This window comes from Grampus griseus, assembly GCF_964374135.1.
Source record: "Grampus griseus genome assembly, chromosome: 15".
NCBI lineage: Eukaryota > Metazoa > Chordata > Mammalia > Artiodactyla > Delphinidae > Grampus > Grampus griseus.
In genome coordinates, this window is record NC_139009.1 from 34,856,866 (window position 1) to 34,871,209 (window position 14,344).

The following is a 14,344-nucleotide window of genomic DNA, read 5'->3' on the forward strand; positions in this document are numbered from 1 at the left end:
CTGGGGACACACCAGACAGGTCATCTTCCTGTCCACCCCTCTAGGAGGGCCAGGTTGTTTGTCTGTCTCCCTGGTTCTAGGGACACTTTGGTGTCCAGAGTTTGCTGGTCTCCTGAGTTGCAGGTAAACAGCTTGGGGTGCCTGGGCCTATACCCCACTTTGTACTCTAGTCAGCCAGTAAGAGCTTGATCCTACAAGCCCTATTTCTTTTTCGCAATCTTCTTCTCCTTGTCTTTGTTATATTTCCCCAAGTGCTGGGACATGTACTTTCTGAACTGGGGTTTCCAATATCTCTGTTCCAGAAGCCATATGCTCATTCTAGTGGGGCCAGTGTCTCCTTTCCCCTTGTTTCTTTTTGGATTTTATGTGCATTTGGATTAAAGAGCCAGACTCTTCTTTCCTAGTATTTACCCAGCTCCCTTATCCCTGCTTCCTTCAACCTCTCTGCTCCTGTTCCCAGTATGCCAAGTGGCTATATGGTCAGCAATCATTCTGCAATTTACAAAAATCTCCCCTCTGTGCAGATTACCTTGAAATGTATACTCAAACCCAAGCCTTTGTCCTCAACTCAGTCTGACTAATTTCCTGCTGGCTCTCTCCTCCTGGATATTTCAAAGGCACTTCAGGTTGCACTCAGCTCATCCAAGCCAGATCTCATTCTTCTTCCCCTAAACTAATTCCTTCTTCTCCTTGCTTCTCTACTTTGGTTAGTGGGACCATCATTTCCCAGTTACTCAGAGCCTCCCAGAGCCTCACGTCCCTATGCTCTAATCAGATTTCAGAACTTGAAGATTCAATTTCTTGAAAGAAATTGAGGTGCAGTAGAGATGACTGTGAAGCCAGAATTCCCAGTCCTGCTACTTAATGTCTGTACAACCTTGTGACAGTTATTTTAACTGTGTACCTCGATTGCCCCATCTGTCAGATGGGAATAACAATTGTACCTATATCATAGGACTCTCCTTAGATTATATATGCTAAAGCACTTGGAACAGCTCCCTATGCATTGTAAGTGCCACATATTTGTTTACTATTTTTATCTGTTCTACCCAGAATCTAATTCCCACCATGGCCTGCATTTCAATCTCACCATGAGCACCCTACTTCAGATGTTCATTGAACTGTTCTCTTAGCCTCCTAATTGTTCCTCCTTCTAGGTATTCTCTCCAGCACACTAGATAGAGCTTCCTAAAGCACAGCTTTGGTCCCCCATTGCTTTTTTCCCTCACCACCACTCCCCAGCTGCCACCACTTCTCACCGGGCTAACTGAAATACATTGAATCCACTCTTGCTCTTTTCTAATTCACTCTCCGTAACTTGCCACATCTGATCTTATCACGTCCCTGTTTAAAAAACTTGAGTGGATTCTTAGGGCTCTTGGAATAATGTCGTCACAGCCTTGCTACTCAAAGCACGTCCCTGGGACTTATGAGAAATGCAGACTCTTGGTCCCCAGCCCAGGCTTATTGAGTCTGAACATGCGTTTTAACAAGATCCCCACTGAAGTTTGAGAAGCCCTGTTTCTTCAAGGGCCCACACGGTCTGACCCTCTTTCTTCTGCAGCCTCGTCCTGTTCTACTCGTCCCCTTGCTCCGTATGCCTCACTGTGCCCCTGCCTCACTGGCCTTCATTCAGTCTTTTCAATGTCTCAGGCTCCTCCTCATTGCAGGGCCTGGCACCTGTGGCTCCCATGACTTGGGATGCTCTTCTCATTATCTCTTTGCTCTTGCCTGGCTTCACACCTGAGCTCAACTGTCAACTAAGATAAATACTACCTTAAGGTAAATACAACTAAGGTAAATACTATGCGACAAAGGTATATAGTGCCATGAACATTCATGAGGGCTGGTCAGAGATATTTTCCAACTGCCCCTACTTAATATGAAAACATAAAATTCAGCATGTATTTTTTAAAGAGCAGCTCTATTGAGATATAATTCACATAACATACAATTCACTCATTTAAACTGTACCCGTTGATAGTCTCTAGTATATTCACAGAGTTGTGCAATCATCACCACAAATTTTAGAATGTTTTCATTTCCCCCAAAGAAACCCCTCTCTCCTTGGCCATCACTCCTATCCTCCCCAGCCCCTCATAACCACTAATCTACTTTCTGTCTCTATAAATTTGCCTATTCTGCACATTTCATGTAAATGGGATTCCACAAAACGTGGTCTTTTGTGACTGGTTTCTTTCACTTGGCATAATGTTTTCAAGGTTTATCCATGTTGTAGCATTTAAAGGTACTTTTCTTTTTATTGCTAAATAATATTCCACTGTTCATGTATTTTTCTTAGCACAACCAGAAACAGGATACCGTTCCACTGTGTTCTCCAGAGCCAAATTCAGTTTGTCATGTTTCTAGAAAAAGGTGACAGTAAGCAAATGTTGGCAGAGCCTTACAAGAGTGGCAGCCGTGTTTAGAAAGCTTCTTTCCATGAGTGACTTTATTCACTCAGCTCTCTTAGTCTATTTAGTATTCTGACTCACAAACGGAAGTGATTCTATTTTGGCATTCTTTCTCTTTCTCCTGAACTAAGCTCTTTGGTCTCTACTGACTTGCTGTGTTAAATTTTGCAAGTTATTTAAACTTTGTTTATTTAACTCCTGTGTGCTCTATAAAATAAGCCCAGTCCAGCCTGCTTGTTTGCCAAAGCTGTTTGGAGACAGATTTTCATATGCTATGCATCATCAGCTCCCACAGAAGGCAAAAGGAATTTGATGTGTGGGGGTAGTCTGGGATCCAGTCCAAAACTAGTGCTCATCTGGAAGAAACATGGAAGCCTGATACTCACTTGCTGGCCTTTTAGTCTTATTCGTTTATTGCCTTCCCTCTGTGGAACTTTGTAAATCTTTATCTGCTTTGTGCTTTTTCTATATAAGGTGAGATAAGCTTAAGGGAAAAAAAAAAAAAGATTGTACTGAAAAAAGCCTCCTGCACTTTCTATTGGCCAACTGTGAACCAATGGGAGTAATTTGTCTGACCTAGTTTTGTGACCTGGGGAAGGATTACCCATAACATTCAGAATTCTCTCTCTCTCTTTTTTTTTTAACCCTGGGATTGGCCTCTCCAGACCCCATCTTGGGATGTAAAATCCAATTATGTTAAAATTATCACTTACTTACTCATGCAATGCGCTGTGCTAGGTGCTGAGGAGGATACGAAAAGAAAGAAAACAAATCCCTGGTTTCCAAGAGCTCACAGTCTAATGGGGAGATAAGGAATGGTACACAAGGCAGAATGAGCTAAGTGCCAAGAGGAGAAAAAAACGTAAATGCTCAGGGAGCAGAAACAAGAGAAGGGATTACTGCTAGGTGGGGCGACAAGCATGGTTACAAGCAGAAGATGATTTGAGCTGTGTCTTAGAGGATAGTTAGAACTTTTAAAGGTGGACATAGGAAATAGTAGGTAAATGTTCCAAATGGACTTCCCTGGGGTGGGGAAGTGCACAGCAACAGTCTCAGGTGTGTGAAGGGCAGCTGTAAATAATAAACCTGACAAAAGTAGGTTGGAAGCTATGAATGCTACACTAAGGGATCTGTTCTTGGTAACTTAAGCAAAAGGAAGCCAATGAAGGTCTTTGTCAGGGTGTACATCAAAACCGCACTTAAGGACAGTTAACCTGGAGAGAGGTTGAAGGATAGACTGGTAAGAGGAGACACTTCAGGCTGGGAGACCAAACAGGAGGATGCCGAGTCGAGGCAGAGGGAATGGAAAGGAGGTGAGCGCTACAACAGGCTCTGAGCTCTAAGTGTGCCAAAGGCCAGGGATAGAGACTCCTGGACAGAACTCCCTCCTGGGATAGGGACTAGGAGTAGTCAACACCCACACCCCCAGGTGACGTCAGGAGATCGACTGAGGTCTCTGATTGGCTACAACGGCCGCCAGTCCGGGGAGGAGGCGGTACCCTGTCCCCCGCCCGCTCCGGGCTTGGTGTGAAGCGGGCGCAGGCTGAGAGCCCCAGGAAACCCGCACCAGACGCACCCAGGACAACGGGCGCTGCCCCCGGGTGCCAGCGCAGAGGTAGGCAGATGAGACTGGCCGAGAGCCGAAGGGCGACCCCAGAGACTCCGGTGCCCGGGGATCCCCGCCCCCTCTAGAGCGCGCCGTCCCGGGTGGGCGCGTCGCGCGGAGGATGGGGGCGGCGGGCTGATCCGGAGGGCCGGGACCCGGGGATGGAGCGGGCTGGCACCGGACTCAACTCCGCGCCTCCCGCCGCAGCCTCCGCACTCCACGTCGCTCCCCTTGCTGCTAGCAGGACTGGGGTCTCGTCTGGGAGCGGTGGCCGGCGGCTCCTAGCCCACTGGTCTCCCGTGACATTTTGTTTGAAAAGTCGGGGCCCGGGTTTGTGGCGCGGCGCGGGCAGTCAGGGGGGCACACGAGGCTGCTGCGCGTCCCCGTGCTGAGTGGCCCACGCAGTTAGGGATGCTGCGGCTCGGCCTCCACTTCTTGGGAGCCCCACTGTGATCTCGGGGGCGAAACTTCTCAAAACTTTAAAGAACCATTTTCTACACCTTGAGTTGCCAGAATGTCAAAGTGCCCTTAGGTGACCTACCATGAAACTGCGCTGTCCCTCAAGTTATTCGGCCACTTTTTAAAAGATGGAACATTTCAGCCAAAATTTTTGACGTGCGAAACGCAGTGGAAAGAGAGGTTGAAACAATAACGCTGGAAAAGTCCTAGTGCTGTGCTACCTGCAGGTCACTGCTTTCTTTGTGAAAATGCCAGTCGCAAGCCTCGACCACACAGCTGTGTGTGTTCCTGAGGAGCTCTGGAGTGAGGAGCACGGATTCTGAGCAGTGCTACTGAAGGGCAGGCTTTGCCCAAGTGGTGCTGGGTGGTGGTCGGGAGGTTGCTTAAGCAAGGCAAGCCTCAGTGTGGTCAAGAAAGACATCTTCTCTGCTTTAGAAACACACACCTCTCTCTCTCTCTCTGTCTGTCTCTCTGTCTCTCTGTCTCTGTCTCTGTCTCTGTCTCTGTCTCTCTCTCTCTCTCTCTCTCTCTCTCTCACCGGGCCAAGTTAAGCTGTCCCTTAAGAGGAGAGAATTAAAGAGTATGAGTGGCTACCTTGGGCTTCATCAGGGGAAGCCTAAGTAGATGAACTCTTTCTATTCTTTTTCTTTCCCTTTAGGGATTTGGAAGAGAAACAGGAAGTCAAAGATTCAGAGAAAAGAGTATTCATTCCACAATCGTGTCAGTAAATGTTTCCCAAAGTCATTGGGGTATTTGGGAAACCAAGACTTTTTCCTGTCGGCTGCAGTAAAATTAGATTACTTTCAAATTCAAAATGTAGAAATGCTGTTTATTTAGCAAGTGGTATAGCTCCCAAAGCTATATCATTAGGCTCTATATAATCAGTGGTAATGGAAAAGGATGGTGGATATTGTTCAAAATTAGAAGCTTTACTCAAGATGATGCATTAACACAGCAGTTACTTTATATTAACTGAAATTACAGAATGAAATGAGGAAATCAGGTGTCTAGACCTCAGGATAGACCATTAGCTAACCAATCTGTAGTTTTGAATTTTTAAAATTATGACTCTAGTAACTGGGAATGCAGACATTAAATGCCAATAATGTTCTTAAGGTTTTGCTACTTCACTGTAAAAATATGTAATTAGTATAACTATAGAAATGAATAGGTGTGTTTAACAGAATTTATTTGATGTGTCATTTTCATAGCACAGTACTCTTGGTAAAATATATGTCTGATACTTGTCATATTTGAGATTAACAATTAACTCTAAATTGTTCGAGTTAATGGTGGAATTCTCAGCAGGGATAACCACAAACAATAGATTATTAATATACATCCACTTAAACTGTTACTTTTTCTTCACTCATTTGTAAATATATGCTCATTATAATTAAGGTATAATTCACAAATGAAAGTTACCTTTTTAAAGTGTACAGTGTAGTGGGTTTTGATATATTCACAAGATTGTGCAACCAACAGCACTAATTCTAGAATATTTTCATCACTTAAGAAAGAAACCCCAAACCCATTAGTAGTTGATCACCATTGCCCTCTCTTCACAGTTGTTGGCAACCACTAAGCTACTTTCTGTCTCTTGGGATTTGCCTGTTTTATATAAATGGAATCATACAGTATGTTGCCTTTTGTGTCTGGCTTCTTTCACTAGGCACTTAGGGTAATGTTTTCAAGGTTCATCCATTGTTGTAGCATGTATTAGTGCTTTATTCCTTTTTTTGTGGCTGAAAAAGATTCCATTGTGTGGATATACCACATTTTGTTTATCCATTCATCTGATGATGGACACTTGGTTTGTTTCCACTTTTTGGCTGTTTGAATAATAATGCTGTTAACATTTGTGTACAAGTTTTGGTGTGGACTTAGGTATGCTGTTCTCTTGGGTATATACTTAACATTGGAGTTGCTGGGTCATATGGTAACTTTATGTTAAAACTTTTGAGGAGCTGTTAAACTACTTTCCAAAGCAGCTGTACTATTTTTACATTCTCAACAGCAGTGCATAAGAGTTCAGATTTCTCTGCATCCTCACCAACGCTTGTTTTACATGTCTTTTTTATTATAACCATCCTATTTAGTATGCAGTGGGAAGTCATTGTGGTTTTGATTTTCATTTTCCCTTATAGCTAATGATGTTGAGCATTTTTTATTGTGCTTATTGTCCCTTTGTATATCTTCTTTAAAGAAATATCTCTTTAGATCCTTTGCCTACTTTTTTTTTTTTTGCGGTACGCGGGCCTCTCACTGTTGTGGCCTCTCCCGTTGCGGAGCACAGGCTCCGGTCGCGCAGGCCCAGCGGCCATGGCTCACGGGCCTAGCCGCTCCGCGGCATGTGGGATCTTCCCGGACCGGGGCACGAACCCGCGTCCCCTGCATCGGCAGGCGGACTCCCAACCACTGCACCACCAAGGAAGCCCTCCTTTGCCTACTTTTTAACTGGATTTTTTATTGATGAGTTGTAAGAGTCCTTTATGTAATCTGGATACATGTCCCTTATCAGATAATGTGACTGGTTAATATTTCTTCCCATTCTGTGTGTTATCTTTTCACTTTCTTGATTGTGTCCTTTGAAGCACAAAAGTTTTTCTTTTTAGGTTAAATTTACCTATTTTTTCTTTGATTACTTATGCTTTAGATGTCATATCTAAGAAACTATTGTCTATTCAAGGTCACAAAGACTTATGCCGATTTAATCTACTATGAGTTTAGAGCTTAGGCTCTTACGTCTAGGTCTTTGATCCATTTGGGGTTAATTTTTGTGTATGGTATGCAGCCAGGGTCCAAATTCATTCTTTTGCGTGTGGATATCTAGTTGTCTAGCACCATTTATTTTAAAAAAACTATTCATTTCACCTTGTCAAAAATCAGTTCTCTCTAAATGTGAGGTTTTATTTATGTACTTTTTTTAATGGATTGAATAGCTCCCCCGCCCGCCACCAAAAAGGATGTATTGCAGTCCTAACCCCTAGTATCTCAAAATATGATCTTATTTGGAAGTAGGGTTGTTACAGATATTTTTAAGTGAAATATAGTTGATGTACAATGTTATGTTAATTTCAGGTATACTACATAATGATTTAATGTTTGCATACATTATGAAATGATCACCACGATAAGTCTAGTGACCATCTGTCCCCGTACAAAATTAGTACATTGACCATATTCCTTATACTGTATATTACATCCCTGTGACTTATTTATTATATAAGAGGTTTGTACCACTGGATCCCCTTCACCTATTTTGCCCCCCATCCTTATTTCTTATTTCCTTATTTCTGTACTCGTAATTTTATTCCACTGATCTATATATATGTCTATCTTTATGCCAGTACCACACAGTCTTGATTACTGTACCTTCGTAGTAATTTTTGAAATTGAGTGTGTGAGTCATAAAACTTTTTAAGATTGGTTTGGCTATGCTGGGTTCCCTGAATTTCCATATGAATTATTGGATCAGCTTGTCCGTTTCTGCAAAAAAATGCAGTTGGAATTTTGATAGGGATTGTATTAAATGTGTATAACCATTTGCAAGTGTTGCCATCCTCACAGTATTAAGTCTTTTAATCCATGAATGTGCGATGTCTTCCATTTATTTAGGTCTTCTTTAATTTCTTTCAATGATGTTTTGTGATTATTTTTTTTCATCTTGATCAATGATGTTTTGTAGTTTTCAGAGTACAAATCTTATACTTCTTTTGTTAAATTTACTCCTAAATATTTAATTCTTTTTGATGCTATTGTAAATGGAATATATTCTTGATTTCATTTCTGGAGTTTCCTTGCAAGTATAAAGTAAAACAATTGATTTTTGTATATTGATCTGGTTTCCTGAAACTTTGCTGAACTCAAATAGTTCTAATAGTTTTTTTTAATGGATTCCTTAGAATTTCCTATGAATAAGACCATGACATCTTAAAATAGAAATAGTTTTAGTTTTTCCTTTCCAATCTGTGCGCTTTCTATTTTATTTTCTGGCACTGGCCAGACCCTCCAGTATGACATTGAATAGAAGTGGCGAGAGCAGACATCCTTATGTTGTTTCTGATCTTAGGCGGATCAGTCATTTACCATTAAGTGTGATATAAACTGTGGGCTTTCATGGATGCTCTTTATCAGGCTGAGGAAGTTCATTCCTATTGCTAGTTTGTTGAATGTTTTTATCATAAAAGGATGTTAGATTTTGTTGAATGTTTTTTTCTGCGTCTGTTGAAATGATCATATGGTTTTTGTTTTTTATTCTGTTCATATGGTTCATTACATTGATTTTCATTTGTTGAAAAATATGTTTGTTATTTTTAAAACTGTAGAAATTTTACAGTAGAACATAAACAGGTTATTTTAAATGTAGTGCAAAAATTAACCAACATGAAATAGACTCTTCTTGTTGCTTAAGATAGAGGAGTGTCCCTATATTTCTGTGCAGTGATATGAATGGTTCAAGACTTAAGGATGTCCATTTCAGGACTGCTTTTTATTTTTAATATTTCATCTGTATTTTATTCCTTGTCCACTCTAAAGCTAATGAGGAAAGAAATGAAATAGCAGTAGAATTGAGAAAAAGTTTGTGACTGACAAACTACCTTATTTACTTCTAAATCATTAATAGAAAATGCTGATGTAAGGTAATGAAAAAAAGGTCATTAACAAGGCTAATATCCTTAGGAAAAACTCATAAAACAGTGGGGTGGGGCTTCTGTGAAAACGAAGAAATGAAGAGAACAATTTTTAGCTCTACAATAAGTTTCCCTTAAATTATGGCTAGAATTTAGGAGCATCTGGAGGCTTTGAGATGGTTGGGGAACTCTTAATAAAGTTGTAGCCTTTGTAGAATAACTTTGCTTATATTTATTTCTAAATTATTGAGTGATAATGTAAGTATTAATGTGAAAGCTGATCTAAGCACAAATCAATATTTATGCTAGGAAAATAATCTTTTGCAGATTTAAAAAACTGGTATAGATTTAAGAAGGGGTTATATTACACTAAATATTGGGAAAATAAACTTGCTTAATTTGTGAGGGAGACATGTTTTTGTAAAACAGAAGAACAGAATAATACGCTTCTACTGCAGTTCTATCCTGGGGTTCTGAGAGTTTGCTGTCACATATATGCTATGATTAGGACTTGGCTTCTCCTGAAGAGCCATTTCTAATGCAGATTTTGTCAGTTCATAGCAAGGGCAATTCAGAAATACATTATCAAGCCATTTATGAAAATGGTCTGATGAAACATTAACAGACATTTAAAACTACTTTTATGAATCCCAGAGCTAAAAATAATTGTGCTTCCAAAGTCAAGCAATAGTTTTTTGCACTTTAGAATTTCAAAACCAGTTCCCCTGCCTCTTGGCTTCCCCTTAACCGTGCTTCTCCTTAGGATTAATCTCCTCCAAAAGGAAGGTTAGCATCTTGGAAAACACTGATCCAGATTTACTTAATGTAGGTGATTCTAAATTTCATGTTTATATGTTTTCTCTTCTTACACCAAATAAAAATTATCTAAACTCGTCTAGGGTCATAATACTTTGCCCAGTTAAATATGCCAAAGGATTTTTGGTTTGAAAGACAGCCTTAGGGAAGAGATATGGGGACATATGTATATGTATAACTGATTCACTTTGTTATAAAGCAGAAACTAACACAGCATTGTAAAGCAATTGTACTCCAATAAAGATGAAAAAAAAAAAAAAAAGAAAGACAGCCTGGACCTGGACAAATATAGGGTGGTGGTAAGTAATAATTATAAGTCTAAGCCGTAATTGTAGCACTGATATGAAGTTTCTTTAGGTTATTCTATGATGCTACCAATTGAATCAAAACTGTAATAATTCTATAAGTTTAAGAACATGGTAAAATTATGAACCGACAGATGTAAAAAATCTTACCTCAGCTGTTGGGCAGAGCTAAAATAATGACAGTACTCTGTTTGTGTGGTGCTGTTATATTGTCCAAGGTATTGTTAAGAACAGCAGTATTTAATTTGTTCCTTACAACCTACCCATGAGACGAATGGTTTGTTATTGCCACATTCCCCCTTTTTTCTAGATTGGATAAGCTGAGACACGGAAAGTTTAATTAAGTTAAACAGAAAGTTTATGTAACCCAGTTGGGCCTCCAACCCTGGCTTCTTGTCTCCCCTAAGTTCTTTCCATGAGCTATCACCAGTTCTGGAATTTATCTTAGAATTCAAAACTTACGTCTAGATATCGTTAGATGGTGACTAGAATATGTGTGTTCAATGATTTAATGAATTATCCTGAATGCTAACTGATATTATGCCATTTGAATGCTTTCTTTCCTTCCTAGAATAAATATGGCAGAGCTTTCTGAGACAGAAGGACCAGTAGACTGGAAAGAACGATGTGTAGCCCTGGAGTCCCAGCTCATGAAATTTAGAGTTCAAGCGAGCAAGATACGAGAGCTCTTAGCAGAGAAGGTAAGCTTTTCTCCCTCACCTTTGTTAGTAAACGTCAGCTATTTGGGGCCCATTTCATTTATATTAAATAATCTCAGTACTTTAGGCTAGGGAAAGCATTTTAAAAATAATGAATATAATTTAACGTTTTGTCAGGAATCTGAAGCTATATTTGACATATTCTTTTGCCAGTTTTATTTTATTTTTTTAGATCTTTATTGAAGTATAATTGCTTCACAATACTGTTAGTTTCTGTTGTACACCAAAGTGAATCAGCCATGTACATACATATGACCCATATCCCCTCCCTCTTGAGCCTCCCTCCCATCCTCCCTATGCCACCCCTCTAGGTCATCACAGAGCACCAAGCTGATCTCCCTGTGCTATGCTGCTGCTTCCCACTAGCTATCTATTTTACATTTGGTAGTGTATATATGTTGATGCAACTCTCACTTGGCCCCAGCTTCCGCCTCCCACCCCGTGTCCTCAAGCCCATTCTCTATGTCTGCATCTTTATTGCTGCCCTGCAACTAGGTTCATCAGTACCTTTTTTTTTTTTTTTTAGGATTCCATATATATATGTTAGCATATGGTATTTGTTTTTCTCTTTCTGACTTACTTCACTCTGTATGACAGACTCTAGGTCCATCCACCTCACTACAAATAACTCAATTTCGTTTCTTTTTATGGCTGAGTAATATTCCATTGTATATATGTGTCACATCTTCTTTATCCATTCATCTATTGATGGACACTTAAGTTGCTTCCATGTCCTGGCTATTGTAAATAGTGCTGCAATGAACATTATTGTAAATAGTGCTGCAATGAACACTATTGTAAATAGTGCTGCAATGAACAATAATTCAAAAAGAGTCATGTACCACAATGTTCATTGCAGCACTATTTACAATAGCCAGGACATGGAAGCAACTTAAGTGTCCGTCGACAGACGAATGGATAAAAAAGATGTGGCACATATATACGATGGAATATTACTCAGCCATAAAAAGAAACAAAATTGTTATTTGTAGTGAGGTGGATGGACCTAGAGACTGTCATACAGAGTGAAGTAAGTCAGAAAGAGAAAAACAAATACCATATGCTGACACATATATATGGAATCTAAAAAAAAAAAAAGGTTCTGATGAACCTAGTGGCAGGACAGGAATTAAGACACAGATGTAGAGTATGGACTTGAGGACGTGGGGAGGGGGAAGGGTAAGTTGGGATGAAGTGAGAGAGTGGCATGGACACATATACACTACCAAATGTAAAATAGATAGCTAGTGGGAAGCAGCCGCATAGCACAGGGAGATCAGCTCGGTGCTTTGTGACCACCTAGAGGGGTGGGATAGGGAGGGTGGGAGGGAGATACAAGAGGGAGGAGATATGGGGATATATGTATACGTATAGGGGATTCACTCTGTTATAAAGCAGAAACTAAAACACCATTGTAAAGCAATTATACTCCAATAAAGATGTTAAAAATATATAGATAGATAGGCACAAATCCTTAGGTTACATGATGCCTACCTCTCAATAAAGCTGTTTCATGATTTAAAAAAAAAAAAAGAAGAGAAAAAAATCATTTCCTGGGTTGTACTGTGATTTATCTGGTATTTTCCACAATCCCAATCCCGTATGCAATGATTTTGTCAATATCACCAATTATAACCTTGCCTCTAAACCTCACTGGACACTTCCTAGGTATCCCAGGTGCCTTAGCCTCTCAACAGTTGGCCCGCTGTTGACCACAGCCTCCTCAAAATTTTCTTGGTTCCGTTGACTACTTACTCTCTTGGTTTCATTATGGACATTGTAAGAAGTTATGCCTATTTGGGTTCCAATTAATTGACCTTTAAATTCTTAATTTAATGCCAACATTTGTTTTGTTCTTCAGAAGGCTTATCGTAACAAATTTCTTTGAGTGCCCATTTTGTAAATTTTAAAAGTGTCGTTTTCTCTGTAAGTAAAATTGTAAATAGTTTTTTGGTGATTAATTTATGTTATTAAATTTTCTTTTTTGTCAGTGAATGAATATTCACAGAGGAATTATAGAGGAATTCACAGAGGAATATTATTTCAGAATTGCTGTTTTATTTGTGGTTTCTTATTCTCCTTCTCCTTCTCCTCCTTCTTCTTTTTCTTCTTTTTTGTCTTCCATAATTTGTATCTGTCTTAAATCCTTTGACAGATCTCAGAGATGGAATGATTCAGATGTGTTTCATACAGTGGAAAGAGGATAAGCATGCCAAATTTACTCATGGTTTCCCAGTAAATAAAGTCAACACCAAAATGGGAATAACACTTTTCATGATATTTTCTGTTATTTTCCACTATGAAATATTTTTCTCTGGATTAAAAATTATTTTTGGTACCCACCCATGTTTTAATAAAAATACCAAATATTGATTTATTATGTACTAAGCACTTTACAGATATGATTTATTTAGCTCTTATAACAATCTATGAATTAATAAGTTTTATTGTTCCCATTTTACAGATTAGGAAAATGATGCTTACCGTGTGCCAGGCAATGTTCTAAGTGCTTTATGTATATCAACTTTTTTTTAAAAATTATTTTTGGCTGTGTTGGGTCTTCGGTGCTGTCCGCAGGTTTTCTCTAGTTGCCTCTTCATTGCAGTGTGCGGGCTTCTCATTGTGGTGGCTTCTCTCATTGCGGAGCACAGGCTCTAGGCACGTGGGCTTCAGTAGTTGTGGCATGTGGGCTCAGTATTTGTGGCTTGGGCTCTAGAGTGCAGGCTCAGTAGGTGTGGCGTGCGGGCTTAGTTGGTCCGTGGCATGTGGGATCTTCCCGGACCAGGGCTCGAACCCGTGTCCCCTGCATTGGCAGGCGGATTCTTAACCACTGCGCCACCAGGGAAGCCCATATATTAACTTTTTAATCCTTATAACAGCCCTATGAGGTAGCTATTAATATTATTCATATTTACACAGGAGGAAACTAAGGCACATAAAAGTTATTTATTTACCTTGCCTGAGTTCATGCTGAAATGTAAGTGGTGGAGCCAAGATTTGAAAATAGGCATTTTGTTTTTAGAGCTTGAATGCTTAGCTGTCACCCTATATGGCACCTCTAATACAGTTTTGTTACCACATTCTTTGCTTTCTCTGATATTCTTACCTACTCACCTATTCTGTCTTCTCTGTTCAGCCACACAGCATGTAACTCCATCTCTGCTTGGCAGCACACGTCTGCATAAGTTAGGATGCATTTATGGATGTAGTAATAACAGTTTACATAATATTACGTATTTTTCAAAGCAAACCCTCTTGCATTGCTTCTGCGTGCCAACACGACTTGAGTCACCTGTTGCGTTCTAGAGGATAGTCTGGTCCCATCTGTAACCTTTAGTTTTGTGTGAGAACCAGTCTGCCCTGAGGCTTCTTCCTAATAGTTCTCCATACC

General features: G+C 40.0%; 1 protein-coding gene across 1 annotated transcript in view; it reads left to right on the forward strand.

The window, feature by feature from the left end:
* Positions 1–3,932: 3,932 nt before the first annotated feature.
* The window catches only part of PLEKHH2 (pleckstrin homology, MyTH4 and FERM domain containing H2), a 110,600-nt gene continuing 100,188 nt past the window's right edge, over positions 3,933–14,344 (forward strand). Inside the window, exons 1-2 of the mRNA XM_082672362.1 lie at positions 3,933–4,029; positions 10,806–10,935. Of these exons, the coding sequence (XP_082528488.1) occupies positions 10,813–10,935 (123 nt within the window). The 5' untranslated portion in view covers positions 3,933–4,029; positions 10,806–10,812. The remainder of the gene's footprint in view (positions 4,030–10,805; positions 10,936–14,344) is intronic.